A 20,180-nucleotide genomic window follows, 5' to 3' on the forward strand; every position below is an offset into this window, starting at 1 on the left:
CTGAGGTTTCAAGCTCAGGGTTTTAAGCTGTGCAGTGCGCTAAGCTCTCTGCCAAAAAAGCAAACAAACAAAGGTTTCTGTGGTTAAGTAAGTTAATGCTGCACCAGACGTCCCCTTTTTATAGATTCACAATACACATCAGCATATTCGAGGTTCCAGGAAGTCCTCCAGTAAAGAACTTGGTTAACCCAATGTTTTCCCTCACTGAGTTGAGCCCAGAGCCTGTTTCCCTACAGATTGCCTTTGAGCCTTCCTGGAGCACCCTCTGCGTGAAATGTCACTGTGTGTCCTCCCGGTGGAGCCCCACTCCCCAGCCTCCTCCTTCTGTTGTCATTTTGGATTTCCTGACTACTTCCTTCTAGCCGTACCCAGGGCCAAGGGGTGGTTCAGTCTGGACACTGGGCATCCTGTGGTGAAGGCCAGATGCAGCCCTCCCTGAGTGGCTCTCCCTCCCCGTCAGTCACTACTGAGCTAAATACTGATTCAATTTGGGATGCCGAAGGTGGGGGGGGGGCAGGATATTTTTATGCTCTCCAATTTAAAAAGGAAGGGCCTCTCCTGTGGAAAGGGAAGGATAGCAGAGTCATGAGAAAGGTGTTGTCAAGGGACCAAAAGTCGTTGGCTATTCAGTCACTGCAGTCGATCCAGCCCCAGGGGGATGGGCTTCATTGGCAGACCTGGGGACTGCTGTGCTTTTGCCATTAAAATTCTGCTGCTAATGACTCACCATCAGTGTCCCAGAGGAAGTGTGAAAGAAGGAGAGGGAGGTGGCTCCCATCAGCAGGGCCAGCCTGGGTCAGGATGCTGGGTCACAGCCTGGTGCCCTCACCAATGAGACCTTTGTGCGAAGCTCTGCTGCCTCAGCTTCTCTATCCAGAGATGCTGTTTTCTGAGTCCTGACACTGATGGCAAAAAGGCTATTTGGTTCACTTTATCTTTAATGCTAAATATATGTTCAACAAATGAGTGATTATACTCACTCCTGCCCCACCCAATGACCAGCACCAAGCCTACCCAGCACATAGTAGGTACTTTAAATAACTTGAATGAATAATTCTTTATTGCCCCCCACCTTCCTCGCCACCTACACACACGCATACACACACACACACACACACACACACACACACACACACACACACACACGGTTCCCTGTGCTACTTTTGGCACTTAGTAACTGTTCAATAAATACAAAATGTTGCATGTGTGTTTCTGATCATGTCCCACTCCTCCCCCATTGTACCCAAAACTTAGCAGGAATTAGAAAATGCTGATCTTTTTTCTAGGTACACACTATGTGCCAGGCCAAGCCTGTGCTGTCCCTCCTCCTGTCCTCCCTTTTTTGGGATTTGGTTCTCTCCAGAGTTTCAAGGGTAATGATTGCCATCTCACTCTTATTTCAGCCAGGGAAGAGGTTGGGTCAGCGAGCTGCCAAACTGAAGTTGGGTGACAGACAAGGCGCTGCCTGTCAATCTCTGAGCTGCCCCCAGGCTCTGAGCACTGCATTGTACTCCTGGTGCCGGAGAATGGCTGACTATTGATAAAAATGTCCCTCTACGCTTTCCAAATTAAGACGACATTTAAGTGGGTGCTTGCTGGCTCGCCTGCTCCTTCAGTCTCCCAGGGGGCAGAGTCCATCTTGGTGGAAACTGTTTTGAGCATGTCCAAATCTCAGCTTTGACATGTTGGCTGATGTCAAGAAGTTTCTGTAACCTTCCTGTTCAGCACACCCAATTCTGTCACCAGAGACACTGTCCCACTCTGAGCCTGTTATTGGGAAAGGAGCTGGTATCAGCTCGCCAGGAGGGGATACATGATGCAGGAGAGAACACAGTCCCTCACATACATACACCCCCATCCTGATCAAAGTTCAGAACAGGAACAGCTCTACCCATGAGTTCTCCAGGTGCTGCAGGGAAGGCAGGGCTGAGGGCTGACCTAGAGGACTATAGTGGTCCCTTATCTTAATTGGGCCCTAAATCTCTGAGAATCTGATCTGGCCAAGCGTGGTGGCTCATGTCTGTAATTCCAGGACTTTGGGAGGCCGAGGCGGGTGAATCATGAGGTCTGGAGATTGAGACTAGCCTGGCTAACACGGTGAAACCCCGTCTCTACTAAAAATACAACAACAACAACAAAAATTAGCCAGGCATGGTGGTGTGCACCTGTAGTCCCAGCTGCTCAGGAGGCTGAGGCAAAAGAATTGCTTGAATCCAGGAGCTGAGATCACACCATGGCACTCCAGCCTGGGTGACAGAACAAGGCTCCACCTCAAAAAAGGAAAAGAGAATATGATCTAAGTACCTACTTCTTTCCATAGAAAAAATGCATATCCTCCCAATTTTGCATGCAGTTCAGCAGGTTTGTAGATCCTGCAGTCCAACCAAGGCCCTCAGATTAAGAATCCTTGATGTATTCAAAAGACCACCATACTGAATCCCAGATCTAAATCCTAATTTGACCAACCGCTCAGTTAAATGTCATCTTAATTTGGAAAGCTCTCCCCCACAAACCTGCCAGGTGGCCTTGAGCAAGTCATCTGCCATTTCTTTCTATATTTTTGGCTATAAAATGAAGACCTGAAATAGATAAAGTTCAGACTCCTTGTGACAATTGCCCATGCCTGTGGATGTTTAGATAGTATCTTAAAGCAATCCTGCATAACCTTTTAAAGGTCAAGGTTTCCTTTGAGAATCTGATGAGAAATTTGTATCTTATGCCTAAAAAATGCCTATACCAAAGTTTTACCTAGTATTTGGGGGGCGGGGCAAGGAGTACAGATTTAGGGCTTTTGAACTAGAATGATGCAGTGGTCCCATGTATCTAGTGGTCCAGTTGCCAGCTATAATTCCAGCTTCCTCGGGTCACCTTTCCCTGCCCACTGTCTTCTCTCTACCCTCCCAACATCGGCTCCGCACTGAAAATCTGCTGGTAACTGGGAGGTCAGCATGGTCTACTCTAGTACTTTGGTTCTCAGACTTTGCTTTTATATAACAGAATCTTTTTTTCTAATGAAGTCCTACCTGGAGCTCCAATATGGATACAATGGGCCCCTGAAGCATTTATTGACACATTTATTCATTCATACATCCATTCAATAGGTATTCATCAAGTGTTGCTTTGTGGCAGGCACCTGGCTGGTCAGGCTGGAGACCCTGCCTGCCTGCTTGGTTTCCCCCAGTTTCTCTCACTGGCCCACAGAACCCAACAGTTCAGTGATCCAGCCTGAAAATCATAGGTTCTGTAAGGAGATCACTCTGGCCTAGAGTGAGGTGAGCAGAAACCGAGAGACTCTGCCCCTGAAGCTCTTAACTTTGGGGAGTCTCCTTTTCCTCATCTGTAAAATGGAATAATGAAATAATGATACCACACTGTATTCCAAGTATGTATGATGCCCATTATCCCTAGTTGGGAGTATGATTGGCCCATTTCTGTGAACAGTGAACATGAGCACTGAGCTCCAAGAAAGGACACAAAGAGGAGCAGTTAGAGGAACTTTTGCCTTCAGTGTCCAGGAGATACCCGCATTGTTTAGAAGCTAGCTGATTGACTGCTCGGAAATTTCCAAGAAAATTATAAAGCTGAGCCTTGGGAAAATATCTGCTATTTCTTCCCTCCCCCATCCCCTGGAAGGCTGGCTGCTGTCAGTGCCAATTTCATAGACCCAGTTCACACAGTGTCCTCTGGGACCTGAATTCACAAGCCTGAACCTGCAATGACAGAGAAAGGTTTGCCCACAAATGGGATCAGGAAAGAAGACCTCTGCACTTGAAGAGCTGCTTGCTGGGAAGGGATAGGGGCCTGCATCAGTTCAGATCCAAGTTCTTTCTGCCTTGTGCTTGAAAGTGTAGAGAGGAGCGGGCCTTCCCAGCTTTGGAATGTTCGTTTCAACAGCGTTTCCAGCGAGAGCCCTGGCAAGTTCACTGCTGCCAACGGCTCACCTCCAGGGCCTTTGCTTTTCCTCTCCTTGGTTGGCAGGCTGGTGTCAAGGTTGAAGGCATGGGTTTTGGTGTTGGGCCAGCCTGGGTCCAAATCCTGGCTCTGCCTCTGCTCCCTGCTTGATCTTTGGAAAACCACTTGACCTCTCCAAGCCCTATATCCATGTCTGTGAAATGGGGTTAATAATACCTCCCTCCCAGGATTGCTGGAAAATCAAATTAAATCCTATTGTAAAGCCTGGCGCCTGGCTCATGTAAATGCTTTATAAATAGTTGTGCTTTCTTAGCTCTAATTTTGTAGCTGAGAAGCAGATTAGTTGATAACACAGTGACAGGGGAACAGGGTTAAGAGCGCACATGTCTGCTATTTGTGTACCTGTCACTGTGTACCAAGGTGCCCCACTCCTGTCCAGGCCCAATGTGACAGTCTTGCCAGGGATTGGATGACAAAGAACCCTCACTGTATTACTCTTCCTCTCTCCATCGTGACAGGTGCAAACAGGAGAATGAGCCATTGTTTTTCCTTTATTGGTAGGCCAGAGAGCATTGCCTGGCACCCCCAGGGTACAGCCCCCTAACTCCTGCTACCCAAGAAGGCCGTTCTTCCCTGCTAGTGATACTCCATGGCATCTGTTCTGCCAGAGGACTGACCCTTTGTGCAGAGGACTGACCCTTTGTGCTCTATGTATGTTTTGCCAGCAAACACTTAGCCACAAACTGTCCCTGTCCTCCAAAAGACTCAAGAGTCGCTTAAAAAGGGCTGCTTTGGTCAGTCAGATGTTAGTCCTGGAGCCACTGCCTCCTCTGTGGGGGTAGCATCAGTCACCCTAAAGCTCTCAGGCCACCGCTAGTTACTGAGTTCCAAGATTTTAGAAACCAGCTCATGTCCCCAGATCCTCAGGCCCCTGGTTCTTGGATCCAGAAGCATCCAAGGTATGTTCACAGGCATTTGCTGCTGCTGCTGCTGCTACCGCCTCTGCTCCTGCCCTCAGTCTCCGTCTTTCTACCTGGGTCCCCCTGCACTTTCGTGCCTGAGGCCGCACTTGTGGCCAAGTCTAGACTGAGGGTCCTTCCACAGACCGAAAGCCGCCGCAGCACTTCGGAGGCGGCCTCCACGGGCATGCTGGAGCGCTGTTCCAGCAGCATCTCCAACAGCGAGCTCATCTCCGAGACAAAGGTGCTGGCCAGCCTCGTGCCTGTTGGGCTCAGCTCCGGTCCCTCCGCCTTGCCAAACGTCTGGAAGGTCCTTGGCTCCTCCATGGCTGCAGCGTCCGGGGAGATCACATTGTCACGGTAGTTGGTGGTGAGGGGCAAAGAGAGTCTTGCCATCCAGGCTGGGTCAGGGGTGCTCAGGCGGTCCAGGGCCAGACCTGTGGAGGGAGGAGGGGACACAGTGAGGGCCAGGCTCCGGGAAAGGCCAGGCAGGTTAGGGTGGGGCAGTGGGCAGGGCAAGGGCAGTGGACAAAGGAGGGAAGGGAAATGGCAGGGGACAGACGGAGTGGCCAGAGGGGGACAGGAAGGAAGAGGTGCTGACAGGGAAGCTCCCTGGGTAGGAAAGCAGTCGACTGACACACCCGTGAACCGAGTAGGAAGTGGCAGGAGACAGAGAAGGCCTAGAAGTAGAAATTTGCCTTTTTCTACAGAATTTCCCAATCTGGGCTGTGGTGTGTTTCTGGTCTCAGTGTTTTCTATAGTTCAGCCAGGATTTTTACCCCTCAGGGTGACTTCTTCAGGGCTCCACTAGCCAAGGATGGGGGAAAAATCACTTTTCTTAGCCAAGGCTGGAGTTCCTGACTTGGCGCTGCCATTTGTTCCCATCCATAATAATAGGGAGCACATATTAGGTAGTTAAGTGATGAGCAATTTCCATGATTATTTCATTTAACTTCCACACAAATCTTCGATGACAGTCAACAATATTACCCTCGTTTCATGGATGAGGAAACTGAAGCTGAAAGAAGTTAAGTCACACATCTGTTAGGCAACCAAACCTCAATATAATGCCAGGTGTGATGACTCTGAAGGCTCTCTATGATGGCACCACCAGACCCTCTCTCTGAAGAGCTGGCCCCTCCTCCCCCTGGATACTCCAGGTGCCCAGCTGGGGCCCCTGGAATTCCCAGGCTACCTAAGGACTGCACTGTTACCACCTGGCCACAGATCCTCAAATCCTCCTCAACATCTTCATCTCTCAAGCTGCAGGAAACCCTGGCCTAGAGTCAGGCTGAGGAGGGGCTGCCAGTCCTAGGCTTGATGGTAAAGACCAAGCCAGGGGAAAGAAACTGTAAGTCTTGTAGCTAAGAAACTGTCTTTTAAAAAAAGCACATCTACTTAACATTTATCTAATGTTTGCCTAAGGTGAGTTACTTTAAAATCTGTGCACAGAATAAAAGACTGGAAGGAGACGTCAGAATGTTAACTGAAATTACCCCTGGGCAGAAGCAATTTATTCTCTTTTTGTTTATCTATATTTTTCTATATTAACCAAATACTACTTATGTAATTTGAAAAAGTTACTCCGAAGCATGGCTAGTCATTTTTTTTTTTTTTTTTAAGATGGGGTTTCACCATGTTGGTCAGGCTGGTCTTGAACTCCTGACCTCAGGTGATCCACCCGCCTTGGCCTCCAAAGTGCTTGGATTACAAGCGTGAGCCACCACACCCGGCCTACCTCTTCATTTTTGTATTGATAAATGAATCTCTGTCTTGCATTCTGGACTGTGCAGGCTGGGAGACAGTGTTGGGCTCCTGTCTTACTGGATCCTTGGGTTTAGCCCCATATCTGGGACTTAGTGAATGTTGAATAATTGAATAAAAATAAATATTAACCTTCAACATTTGGGAAATGTAAACCTTAGTTCTCCGAGACTCTGAGGCCATAAGGTTGGGTGGAACTCTTGGTGTTATAGTATCAGGCCTTTCTTTATACACGGGTCAGACAGCTTCAGAAGGAGCGAAGCTTGGAATGAGAAAAATCACTGGGGCATATGAGAACAGCTGAAAAGTGATGCTGAATTCACCCAGCATCACCCACCAGTTCTAGCTGCAGGTGGGTGCTGGGCCAACCCAGGTTTGATTTCCCAGCTTTGCCGCTTAGAAGCAGTGTGTGTGACCCTGGGAAAAATGGCTTAACCTCTCTAAGCTCCCATTTCCTCTTAGGAAGTGGTGAGACAGTAGTACTCATCTTGTGGAGTTGTTGTGAGATTCAGTGAATTCATGCAATCAGTAAATCATTGTCATGGTCACATTCTCAAGTGGGGCAATATCAATCTGAAGCAGCAAGAGCTGAAGCAGATCTGGAGCAGCAAGATCCCAGTCTCCCTGTGGCAGTCCAGCCTGTGAGCAGCAAAGGCTTTTGTGCCCCTCCTCCTTCCTTACCCCCTACTCCTTACAGTGCCCCTGTGTTCAGTACCCTTTGTGCTATGAGCAAGCAGGACCATGTGGGAACTGAGCCCACAGGTTCCAGCCAGAGCTGACTAATAGAGATAGAATCCAAAGCTACATCCCCCAGCCATACATGGCTACTGAGCACTTGAAATGTGGCTGGTATGACAGAGGAACTGAATATTTCATTTTTTTAATTTTAATTCATTTAAATTTAAATATCCACATGTGGCTAGTGACTACCGCACTGAACAACACAGCTCTAAAATTTAGAGCCACACTGCCTGTGTTAATAACCATCCATGAGCTGCACAGCCTTGGGCAAATTATTAAACACCCCGACCCTCACATTTTTCCTTTATGAAGTGAGGATAATGAACAGCCCCTATCTCATAAGATTTTCTCATGAGATACTTAGAACAGGGCCTAGCACATAGAAAGTGCCCAATAAGCATTACAATATTTTTTTAACCAAGGAAAGGAAAGTCCCTGCCGTGCCTTCAGCGTGTCTGCAGCCAGATAGAGCACATGAGAAACAGTGTTAACTACACAGACAGAAAACCACAGCACAGGGATGGTCCGCCCTGGGGTGTGTTGCCAAAGGAGGCTGACCGATGTCCACAGCAGGGGTGGGGGGGCGCTAGCAGATTCCTAAATTCAAGTTCACGGTATGTATTTATTGTCAAAGCTAATTGTTTCTCTGCCAAAAAAAAAAAAAATCTTTTTGTTTTAATTGCAGTTGTCAGTATATTAAAGAGTTGACTTGGTTCCCAGGGTGAAAGGATATTGAAACACACCAAGCAAATGCAAATGAGTGGTAAGAAGTCGGTAGAGGACCGGCTGGCTCAGGGTTTGGCACCCCTTCAATCACTGGTGAGCTGGGTGACTCTGGGAAGGCTACTTTATTTTTTTGAGCTTCAGTTTGCTCATCTGTAAATTTGAGGTAATAATTGTCTACCTGCAGGGATTGGTTGGAGGCTTAAATGAGATCATGCACCTCAGGTGCTTCCCCAGTGCCTAGCATGTTTGCTGTTCTTAGAATGATTTTTAAAATGAATAATCAAAGTACTGGGTGCCTACTTTGGTTTTGATTACAGGTGGCTCATGCCTCTACTGCCAGCAGTTTGGGAGGCCGAGGTGGGCGAATTGCTTGAGCCCAGAAGTTGGGAGACCAGCCTGGGCAACATGTGAAACCCTGTCCCTACAAAAAAAATTAAAAATTAGCCAGATGTGGTGCACACCTGTGGTCCCAGCTACTAGGGAGGCTAAGGTGGGAGGCTTGCCTGAGCCCAGGATGTGAGTGCTGCAGTGAGCTGTGATCACACCACTGTACTCCAGCCTGGGTGACAGAGTGAGACCCTGTCTTTTTTTTTTTTTTTTTTTTTTTTTGAGATGGAGTTTCACTCATGTTACCCAGGCTGGAGTGCAATGGCGCGATCTCGGCTCACCACAACCTCCGCCTCCTGGGTTCAGGCAATTCTCCTGCCTCAGCCTCCTGAGTAGCTGGGATTACAGGCACACGCCACCATGCCCAGCTAAATTTTTTTGTATTTTTGGTAGAGACGGGGTTTCACCATGTTGACCAGGATGGTCTCGATCTCTTGACCTCGTGATCCACCTGCCTCGGCCTCCCAAAGTGCTGGGATTACAGGCTTGAGCCACCGCGCCCGGCCCGACCCTGTCTTAAAAAAAAGAAAAAAGAAAAACAAAATCCAAGTAGAACCCAGTCTTTAAATAAATACTTTCTGAGGCTGCAAGGGAAGTAAAATGTTGCTGATGTTCCTTCAAAGAAACAGAATGGCTTTTCCCTGCAGTGGCTTGGAGCAGAACTCTGAAGCCTGGACACCATGGGGCAGAAGCAGGGTCAGCGTGGCTCTAGGGAGCCCCTACCTGTGCTGGGGTCCAGCAGACTGGACAGCTCTTCTTCTAGCAGTTGCTTCACAGAGAGGTCCTCTTCAGGATCCAAAGGCCCTTCCTCCTGTTCTGGGTCTGTCTGGCCTCCAGCCCTCATACTTAGGCCATCTGTGTCTGGGATTGCACTTCTGCAAAAGAAACCAACCAGTCCATGGGTAGGGAAATTCCCAGATAGATTCATTCATTCATGCCCATTCATGTTTGCATTCATTTACCCCTACAGGGAACTGGATACACAGCCTGGCCTCTAGAGTCAGACCAACCTGGATCATCTGATTCCAGCCCTCCTCTTACTCTGTTTCCTCATCTATAAAATGAGAATAATAAATAATACCCACCTCATGGGGTGCTGTGAGGGTAAAATGAGACATTGTAGGTAAAGGGACCTACCACAGAGCCTGGCACATTATAAGCACTCAGCAGACAGAAGTGAAGATGAGTTCATTGATATTATCATTCTTGTTCCCCCTCCCACGCCTATGCATTGCCTGGCACACAGGAGGAATTTCGGAAACCTCAGTGGAGCCAGTGCAGCCGTCCACCCCTCCATAGGAGAGGAGCTCCAGCAAGGCCGGGATTTTTGCCTGTGTCATTCCCTGCTCCCTCACCGATGCTCAGAACAGGGCCTGGCACACAGTAGGTGCTGAATCAATACTTAATGAGTGACTGAACATTCCCTCCTTCCTACTTTAGGTCAAATCCCAGGCCAGGAGAGCAGATCTGGAGGGTGCAGCTGGAGTGAGGCAGCCTAAAGCTGCTCTGAATCTGCTCCCTGCACCCCAGTCTCTTGCTGTCTCCATCCTGGCCCCTCCCTCCCATAGACACTTGGGGACAGGCCTGGACCCTCATCCCAGCAGGTGGGAAGGCTCCCTGAAGGGTTTTAAGGCATGGGGAGTTTTTCTGCTGGTTTTTTCCCCTGTCGCCATTTCTGCTGCTGTGAAGACATGAGCAGGGAGGTGGCAAATGTGTGGGTGACAATGACAACTAATGTTTATTAAGCAGTGAGTCTGAGTCAGGCCTCATGCGCTGCAGGGTGCATGCACTGTTTCATTCAAACTTTCCACACCTGTAAGGGGTTCCCTTTTATCACCCCAATATGCAAATGAGAAAACCAAGACTTGTGAAGATTTGGCAGGTTGCCTAAGTTCCCCATGGATTAAGGGATAAAGCAAGAATTCAAATCCAGGCCAGTGTGACTCTGGAGTGTGTGGACTCACCCCTGCTCTACACTACCTCTCACCATCCTTATAAAAAGAAGCTATAAGTTGTCAGGGCAAGAGCACTGATGCAGGAGTCAGGAACTCTGCCATTACCACAAGGGAAGTGGGATGGCTTCCATTTTACAGATGGGGAAACTGAGGTCCTGAGAGATTATCTCACTTGCTGAAGTTTACATAGCTGGGTTGAATCAGACTACTCAGAGCCTCAGTTTCACCATCTGTAACAAGAAGTTAGATTTGATGTTCTCTTAAGGTCTCTTCAATTCTAGGATTGCCCAAAGGCGCACATCCGCACATCTGTGTCTTTAGTGGGGAGCCTTCATATTATGTTTATGGGTCAAGAGAAAGAAAAGTGAAAGTTACAGATACAAAGGCAATTTATAGCACCTCTGTAGTCAAGGGATAGATAGAGCTTCAGGATGAAATCATTTCCTTGGTGACTCTAGGTCCTGTAATTGCAATCAATACAGTTGCCCCATGACCAAGCCCCTGAGGGTGGGAGGATGGATGCTGTCTGCTGCACCCTCCCAGGAGACTGGTTTCTGGGATGTGCTCACCCTTCCTCACTCAGAGAGGCTACAGACATGAGGGGCGGCCGGTGGGGGCCTTGAGATGCCTGTGGGGGCTACGTGCTGCTTACCTGCTGCCGCCTGGCTTGGCCAAGTACTTATTTCCTCGGTGGTTTGGTTTGGGCTGGAATTGGCCCTGATGCAGCAAGGACAGCAGCTGGGAGATTTGCTACAAGACAGGAAAAATCTGTTGACTCCACACAATTCCGACTCAGCACACTTCCTCGCCGGATGTTTCCCTCAATGCCGGTGCTTTCTTTTTATAGTCTTTCCTCTGGCTTCAGATGTTTGTGTGATCAGATGGGGGATGGTGCCCAGTGACGGAGACAGGGACCTAGGCGGGCAGGTCCCCTATTCTGTCATGTCACCCTAGGATCTGAGTGTCTGAAGGAGAGCAAGAGGACCCTCCGGACCCGTCCCCTCATACTCATTCCTCCGAGTGACCTGCGCCTGGTGGACTCTGAGGGATAGAGGTGGAAAGGCATTTCCTGACCATGAATTTGTTATTATTTTGATGAAGATTATTTTAAAGAGCCGTTTCCCTTTAGCAGTATTTGGACATTCAGCCAATTTTTGTTCAACAACATGTAAGGGGCCAGATGTAAGACTATGTTGTAGAGAAGGCAAAATGGTGTCATTGAATCATTCATTTATTCATCTTTTCATTCATTCAACAAGTACTTAGTAAGTGCCAGGCAGGATGGTTGCAATGGGAGTAAGAAGGAGAAGGAGACCCAGCTGCTGCCCTCAGCATGGTCATATCTGTCAGGACATGTAGGGTGCAGGCAGCCCCACAGGGAGGCTGACTGGAGACCAGGGCAGCAAGAGTGGTTACCACAGGGTGCCTCTGGGCATAGGGAAAGAGTGGGGGCTCTGTGGGAGCAGAGGGGGGCCCCTAACCCAACTTGGAGCAGGGAGGAAGCAGGGGGGTGGTACTGGAGGAAGTTTATTCACTTATTTCAACAGACGTGACTGAGTTCATACTACATGCCAGGCACCTCTGGTGAGACCCAAAGGCTCCACAGGAGTTTGGCAAGTGGAAAGAGAGTGAGGGTCTGGGCAAGGGGTGAGGGGGTTTCAGGCAGAAGCACTGCATGCTGAAAGGCTGAAAGAGATGGTGGAGTTTCAGAAAGACTGGAGAATGGGATAGGGGATGGGTGAGATATCAGAGTCAGACCGTACAGGGCATTGGGAGGGAGAGGCAACAGATCAAGTCCTGGGAGGCGGAGTTCTAGTTCAAGGCCATTTGTAACTTATTGTATAGTGTTAGACAGGTTTTTAGACCTCCTCAGACCTCAGTTTCTTCATCTCTAATGTGGGGCTAGAAATACCCACACAACCTTCTTTACAGTGTTGTCAGGATTAAATGGTTTGAAAAAGTTAAAAATCCTCTGCAAAAGCAGGGAGTTTGGGGTGTTATTCCTAGAAACACTGCTTCTGCCTCCTGGGCCCACCCCCCTTCCTCCCTTAGGAGGTCCACTGTGCCCCTCTGTGCAGCTTGAGATGGGAAGTGCCAACTTCAGAGGAGGGGTGGAAGGAGATGGTCAGGACTGGGCTTTCACTGTGACTTGGGAGACTTGGGTCTCATTGCCTGCCTCAGGGAAGATCTCACTTTCCAGCCCAGGCCCAGAAGCCTTCCTAAGACACCTGCCACCTTTTGCTCAAGTGACAGCTGGCATTTCATAATATGACTCCCTACATGCCAAGCCCTATGCTGAGCACTGTCATTTAGGGTCACTTCACAGTTAGAGCCCAGATTCGAATCAGTCAGACTCAGGTTCAAATTCTAAATCTGCCCTTGCCCCAGTTCCCATCGGTGTGGACTTGAGGAATTAATTAAGCATTCTGAGCCTCAGTTTCCTCAACAGTACAAAACGTGAATATTAATGAGACCCAGGTCATATGGTGGGTTATGAGGTTTAAATGAGCTTATTAATAGATCTCACGATAAACAATAATTGTTCAGTGGCATGTAATCTGATTTATCTTACAACAGCCTAAGAGAAGGATACCATTATGGCCATTTTGCAGAGGTGGAACTGGAGGCTCACAGGGGCTATACAGAAATTAGTGGGAGGGCTGGAAATTAAAGTCACATCTGACTCTACTGTGCTGCTGGAAAGACACGAGCATTGAGCAAGTTGCCTCTTAACCTCAAGTTGATCCCAAATGGGCACCTTTCTTTCTATCACCCCAGTGGGGTCACCCATAATGCCTATTCTCTGTTGACCTGTCCACCAGCAGCCAGCACAGTGTTCGGCACAAAGAGTTTATCCAAAAAGCACCTGATAAATGGATGGATGAATGGAAGGATAAATGAATGGTTGGCTCCGGCAACCTCTGGGTCTGCAGCCCTCCCAGGGCAAGATTCCTAAAAGAACAGCTGGGCCATCTCCAGGTGGCTTCCTGAGGAGGGAGTAAGGGAAGGAAACCATATTTTTTCTTCACAGGAAACCAGAGCTGATGGCCTGGCCAAACAGAAGTGTGCCTTGGGTGGCAGCCTGGCACAGTAAAGCTATCTGAGGTTCACAGAAGCAGATGTGGGTGTGAGACCAGGCATCATCCCTGAAATGTTTCCCACTCGTGTCTAGGAAAGCCCGGGTCCTTAGACATTTTGTCACTCATCATCCCATTTAGCCCTCGCACTCCAAGGAGGTAGACACAGGGTATGTTTGGTCTCATAATTCCCATGTTATAGATGAGGAAAATGAGGCTCAGATGTTGAAGGACATGTACAAGGTTGCCCCGCTCCTAAGTGGCTGTGTTGCCATTTGGACCCCTATCTGCCTAACTGCAAAGTTCTAAGGTTATTTCCACTGCCCCATCCTGCAGGCCCAGCCAGAAAGCTCTTGGTTCTCGGAAAAATTATATGCAGCCCCGACCTTGGGTGGAGTGATGGCTGTGCTGGCTTTCTTCATAGCGAGGTTGCTCAGATGAGATGAGGGCAGGTGAAGAGTGGAAAAGGAGAAGTGCTTTGAGGAAGTAATAGTAATAATTTGCTGAGTTCTGACTACATGTCAGATGGATGCTGTTCTACAGGCATTAAGAGCATTCACTCATTGTATCTTCAAGCAAACTTAGAAGATGGGTGCTGTTAACACAGACATCTTCAACAGAGAAGTTAGCTTCCCTGTAGTTCAGAGCTGGGAAGAAGTGGAGCCAGGATTTGAACCCTGGCAACCTTGCCCAAAGCTTATACTCTTAATCACTACCTTTGCTGTATGTCTACTTGTGAGGCACCATAAATGCCTTATAGGAATTAGTCAATCAAATTGGCTGGACAGCTCTACGAGATATATACTCTTACTATCATTTCTAATTTACAGATTAGACACCTAAGGCCCAGAGACAGCAAGGAATTTGCCTAGGATCACACAGCTAAGTTCAGCTGATCCCAAAGCTGCGCCCTGAACCATTGCTACCCAAAGCATCAGAAAGTGCCAGGTGAGCCTAAGGAAGAAACATGAGGACTGTGCAGGTTATGGGGGTGTCTGATGCTGTTTCCGGTGGTCCAGAGGTGACCAGAGAAAGAGCAGCCCATGTCCCAGGTACCTGAACAGGAGGAGAATCCACAGTGAGCTCCTCCACGGGGTTCCGCTCCGCAAAGGCAGCCACAGACAGCCGGACCAGGCTCCTCAGGATCTGACGGGGCCCTGATTCTTTCTCAGGGGACACTTTGCCATTGAGATGTCGCTGTCGTCTCAGGGTTGCAGAGGAGGCTGGTGGGCTCTGTGGGGCCTCCTCGCTGCCCTGGTCCCCAGCCAGCCTCCCTGTGGGACTGCCTGCAGCCTTCAGAGGTCTGGAACATGGCTGGCCCGTGGTATGCTGGGGCTCTGGAAGGTTCAGGTTCTCCCGGGAGGCGTTCCTCTGCCTGGGATGGTTGAAAAGGAGGTTGACGGTGTCTTGCAGTACCTCTCGGCTCTCCGCCGGTGCTCCCTGGTTGCCTTGATTACGCAGTGTCCTATACAGGGTCGGGGTGAGGTGGAAGGGGGCCTGCAGGCAAGGGTCCCAGCCTGCTTCCATCATTGTCTCCTTGTCCATGTCTTTGTGGGACTGCCCGACTTCACAAGGCTCATCTGTCTGACCCCTGAGCACAAGCACGAGATGGATGTCCGCCTTCTGAATGTGTTTCTGGGGCCGCTTGGGCTGCTGGCGGTAGGTGGACTCAGCCTCCCGACAGTTGTAGGCCCTGTTGTCCTTCTTCTCTGTCCGGCAGATGGACATGAACAAAACCAGGATCAGCCCGAAGATGCCCAGCAGCACAGCCAGGCAGATCACCATCAGCGTGGACATGCTCAGGGCCCCAGGGTTGTGGGCCGAGTCCTTCAGGTGGTCCACACTGGTGACAAACATGACCCTCAACAGAGCTCGCGTCTGTAAGGGGAGGCTTCCCTGATCCTCTACCACTATCTCCAGCTCCCACTCACTCCCGATGAGGCTGCTGGCATTGGTGGTGTTGATGAATAGCTGCCCCGTGTAGGGGTTGAGGACAAAGAGGCAGGCTTCATTCCCACTGCGGATGCTGTAGAGGGGCTCTCCATTTGCTCCCGAGTCTGCATCCCTTGCCACAATGGTTGTCAAAAGGAATGGCTGGGAGCTGTGCGTGGCCAATGGAGGTGTGTCAGTGCCTGCTGGACCCAAGCCATTGGGAGTCTCGATGGGCACCAGTAGGTGGCCTGTGGAGGCATTCACAAGCACGGAGAGGCTGGCTTTTCCATCACTGAGCACAGGCTGGACCACCTCTGGGGCATTATCATTGGCATCCAAGAGTCTGACCCACACAGAGACACTGGATGCAAGCATGGGTTGCCCGCTGTCCTCTGCGATCACCTGGAGCTCAAAGCCAGTCATCTCTTCATAGTTCAGTGACCTCTGAGCAGTGACCTCGCCTGTGTTGGAGTCAATGGCTACTAAGTGAGCAACTGGAGAGTCCTGGATGCGGTATGAGATTTTTCCATTAATGCCCAGGTCTGCATCATGAGCCTTGACGGTAATGAGGTGAAGAGAGGGTAGGTTGTTTTCCCGCGTGGAGACTTCATACCTGCTCTTCTCAAACACGGGTGCATTGTCATTGACGTCACTGATCTGAATGCTGAGCTGTTTGTTGGCTGATAAAGGCTGGAGTCCTTGGTCTTGGGCTAACAGAGTGAGGGTGTATTCGGGCCACTGCTCTCTGTCCAGTGTGGCATTGGTTAGCAACATGTATGTGTTGCCGTTAGTTCTTTTCAGCCTGAAGTGGCCCAGCTCTTGGCTCAGCCAACAGTGGACCAAACCATTGTTTCCTGAGTCCAAGTCATCTGCCATGACAAGAGCAATAAAACTGTCCTTGGGAAGAGCTTCCGACACCAGTGATGGCTGGGAGGCCCATGTGACATGCATGCTTGGGATGTTGTCATTGACGTCCAGAACCTTGATTAGAACTTTGCAATGGGCTGGGATGGGATTGGGACCCAGGTCCCTTGCCTGGACATCCACCTCATAGGCAGGGTTCTTCTCATAGTCTAGAGGTCGACGCAGAATGATCTGGCCTGTCTTGGCATCAATACTGAATGTGTCCAGCACCTCTGGAGGCATGTGCTTACTTAGGAAGAATTCCACCTCCCCATTGGGGCCTTGGTCGGGGTCTGTGGCGGTCAGTTTTATGAGAAGAGTACCAGGGGCAGCATCTTCTTGGATTTCTAGTGCCAGTGAACTCTCAGCAAATACAGGGCTATTGTCATTGGAGTCCAAGACATTGACCTTGATCAAGCTGGTGCCTGACTTGGGGGGGTTCCCATTGTCATAGGCAGTTAACACCAGATCAAAAAATGAATGGATTTCCCTGTCCAGCTCCTTCACCACTACGAGTTCTGCATGTTTGGTCTCATCGGGTCCCACGATGACATCCAAGGCAAAGTGATCACTGGGAGACAGAGTGTAGGAGTGCAGGGTGTTAGGGCCAGTGTCTGGGTCAAGAGCTCTGTCCAGGGGGATCCGAGTACGGAGAGAGGCACTCTCAGAGATTTCCAGCTCCTGCTCGCCTTTGGGAAACTGTGGCTGGTGGTCATTGATGTCCAGCACTTGGATCTCCACATGGATCAGAGCCAAATCCCCTGTGGCAAGCACATCAAAGGAAACCAGGCAGGGATCCCACTGTCGGCATAGCTGCTCTCGATCCAGCCGCCTGCCTGTGCTGAGCAAGCCTTCATCAGAGTCCACCTGAATGGGGAGTGCCTGAGGCAGCTGCAGCACCTGGAAGGCAGCCCCAGCGTGCCTCCGCCCCTCCTCCCGGCCCAGCTCCTGGGACAGCTTCCCGATCACTGTGCCAGATGGCACTTCCTCTGACACTTGGTATTTCACCGTGAGAGTGGTCACCTCCTGACAATCCCCTGAAAGAAATAAGTAGCCACCTGGTCCCAAAAGCCCCAGCAGAAGTTGCAGAAGTTGCATCATGCTTACCGCCAAGTGGGCTAGATTCAGAAACCGCTAGAGTTCTTTCAAGGCTGGACAAGTCCTCCAGTGTTTCCTGAATGGCTTGATCAGCCCCGTGCTCCTTCCCCCAGACTGGCTGGCACAACCTTGTCCCATAGTTAGATGATGATGGAACAAGCAGGACCCCCAGGCAAGGCCATCTTCATCGGAAACAATCTGAGATGTCCAAACACCAATCAAGAATTGCCAGGGGAGACACCCCACAGGGGAACTAGTTGGTCCACTTCAGCAAATGATGGACAAGAGCCGGTCTAAGAGGGACCTGACCCAGTTGAGCAGGATGTGGGGCTCTGACTTCCAAACAGTTGCTAGGCTGGGGAAACAGAGAAGCAGCTTTTTCCTATGGAAACCCCACCTACAGGAAAAGGGAGGGCTGTGAGTTTCAATGCCAATTAGAGAAAGAGCATTTCCTGTGAAGCTGAGCGGCCTGCCACTGAGGAGGATGAGGCTGGGGGCTCCCCGGACAGGCCAGATGGGAAGCCGCTGTCTGTGCAGCAACATGGCTGCTGAGGGAAAGGGAACCTCTGCATCACCAAGTGAGCAGAAAACTTGAGCCTCCACCTGCCTGCACGTGGACTGATGCCCCTCCTGGGCAAGTCATGTTCCCTGTCTCTCTCCCCTTCCCCATCTCTATTTGTTCCCATCTTTTCCCCGTTCATTCCCCTCTCACTCCTGTCTTTTTCCCTCTTGTTTACTTCTCCCTGTTGATTCTGCCCTGATCATTCATTTTTGTCTCACTGCAAAGCAGCTGTGATTAACAGAGCAGCCATCAGAGCTAAACTGGGGTTCAAATTCTGACTTTGCAACTTACCAGCTGTGTCATCTGGGACAAGTCACTTAACCTCTCTGGGCCTCATCTGTAGAGTGGGGACGAGAATAAGAATAGTTGCCCTTTAGCAGCAAATTGTGAGGACTAAATGAGATGATGCATGAAGGGCTTTGGCCTGGGGCTGGCCCCGAGTCACAGGCAGTGACGTTATTACAAGGGTGAGTGTTGTAATCTGCACAATTTACCCCACCCTGTGGCTACCTCTGGATTTTGCATAGGCCCTGGGGCATTCCCTGCTCACACTGACCTATGAGGGTGCCCGTCGTCTTGATTCCAGAAGCTGCAAGAATCTCTGTGATCTGGCTGTGTGGATCTCCTCCCCCTTCCCTTCCGTGCCCCCCACCCCCCAGCCTTGAAGTCCATTGTTCTCTGCATCTGGACCAGCCTAATTCTCTGTCTGGGGAACCCCCAGCCTCCCACTCCTCTTGGAAGCTTTTATACATTTCCCTCTCCCACACCTTCCCCTCCCTTTCATCTGTGTCTTTCCCCCTTCCTCCAATTCTTCTCTCCCCAGTTCTGTTTATAAGAGTCCTGTGAAGCACAACTCCTTTGCTGCCCCAACTCTCCTCTTAGATGTTTTAAGGGATGCCCTCCCTCCCACTCACCTCCTCATACGGTGAAGCTCAGGAAGGAAGGAGGTGAATGTGCACTTTGCTTGGGTGGCCTTTGAGGTGGCCTTATTGCTTCTCACTGCCCCCCTCAATTTGCTGCCCCCAACATTCTCCCTGTCTTACACCCACCTCAAGGTTGATCCCTGAGGTTTGTGAAGCATTTGAGGTGATGAGAATGAAGGCCAGCTTCCCTAGATGGGTGTTTGCTACTAAGCCCTTGGGACCAGAGGTGCTATGTTTAGACCCAAGTGGCCCCAGTCAGGGCACATTGGCATGGAGGCCTGTGGCCATCAGGACTTGGGTGGTTAAGGGTCAGTCGCCTGCACTTCCTCCCTTCTCTCTGGCTTTCCTTTTCTTTAACTCCATATGCCACTCCTGAGGTTTCTCAACTATTTCACTGAAACCTATTAAACAATAGCAAGGGGCCTGAATCCACGGGCCACCTCCTACAGGATGGCCTTGGAGACAGGCCACTCACAAGCTCTGAGACATTGCGCAAGAAACTGAACCCCTCTGAGCCTCTGTTTCCTTCTGTAAGGGCTGTCGTCCATCTGACGAGGCAGGGTAAGAGCTCAGCACAGGACCTGGCTCAGAGAAAGCACTCAGTACATAGGGACTATATGATTTTGCCTCTTATTTTCTTCCAGGTTTTATGCCTTATATGCAAATGGTGAAGATGGCCTTGCATTTGTGCCTTCACTTTTTTCTTGGCCTCTTTGGCAGGAATCCCATTTCTCAGGTCTCCCTCAGCTTGGTGTGGGCAAGGTGCTGCCTAAGCAAAGGGGAGCCAAGCAACCCCTGGGAGTTCAGGGACACGAGGGTGCTCACTGCCCCCTGCTGGCTGTTAGCCCACATGATGGCCTCACTGTCAGGACCCCATTCATCCCCCTGTGTGCCACACAGTGAACAAGACAAGGGACTAACAGTCGCAAGGCAGAGAAAATGAAAGGCGAGAGTCCAGTGGAGCGGCTCTAGAATCAGGCTTGGGGAACCAGGAGGCTCCGCCTGAAGGGCATGCGCTGAATCCTGACGGACCTGGAGGAGTGAGCCCGAGGAAGCTGAATGGGCGGGGAGAGGCAGAGCCAGTGGCGGAAGCAAAATGGGCAAAGGCCCTGAGGTGGGCAGGCGGACTCCTGGTCGTGCTGCAAGAGGGACTGTGCGGTGGAGTAGGGAGGAAGGTGGGGCTGGGGACATAAGCAGGGATCTTCAGATGATGCAGGGGCCTGGGTTCCCCTGGCTAAGGA

At 50.2% G+C, this 20,180-nt stretch overlaps 1 protein-coding gene across 2 annotated transcripts; it reads right to left on the minus strand.

Moving 5' to 3' along the window:
• Window positions 1–3,057: 3,057 nt before the first annotated feature.
• Window positions 3,058–18,648, minus strand: PCDH12 (protocadherin 12). Of its 2 annotated transcripts, none has more exons than XM_032239549.1 (4): window positions 14,578–18,648; window positions 11,097–11,194; window positions 9,213–9,364; window positions 3,058–5,308 (listed from the first exon to the last, which is right to left on the minus strand). In XM_032239549.1, exons 1-4 carry the CDS (start codon window positions 17,455–17,457, stop codon window positions 4,878–4,880), a joined length of 3,561 nt encoding a protein of 1,186 aa, XP_032095440.1. In that variant the 5' UTR covers window positions 17,458–18,648; the 3' UTR covers window positions 3,058–4,877. The 2 variants fall into 2 exon arrangements, with proteins under 2 accessions (XP_032095440.1, XP_032095513.1); XM_032239622.1 differs by lacking the exon at window positions 3,058–5,308 and adding an exon at window positions 7,540–8,022 and having other exon boundaries at window positions 14,578–18,007.
• Window positions 18,649–20,180: the final 1,532 nt, after the last annotated feature.

Source organism: Sapajus apella, unplaced genomic scaffold, assembly GCF_009761245.1.
Source record: "Sapajus apella isolate SASKATOON/1434 unplaced genomic scaffold, GSC_monkey_1.0 scaffold1, whole genome shotgun sequence".
In the NCBI taxonomy this organism is placed as follows: Eukaryota; Metazoa; Chordata; class Mammalia; order Primates; family Cebidae; genus Sapajus; species Sapajus apella.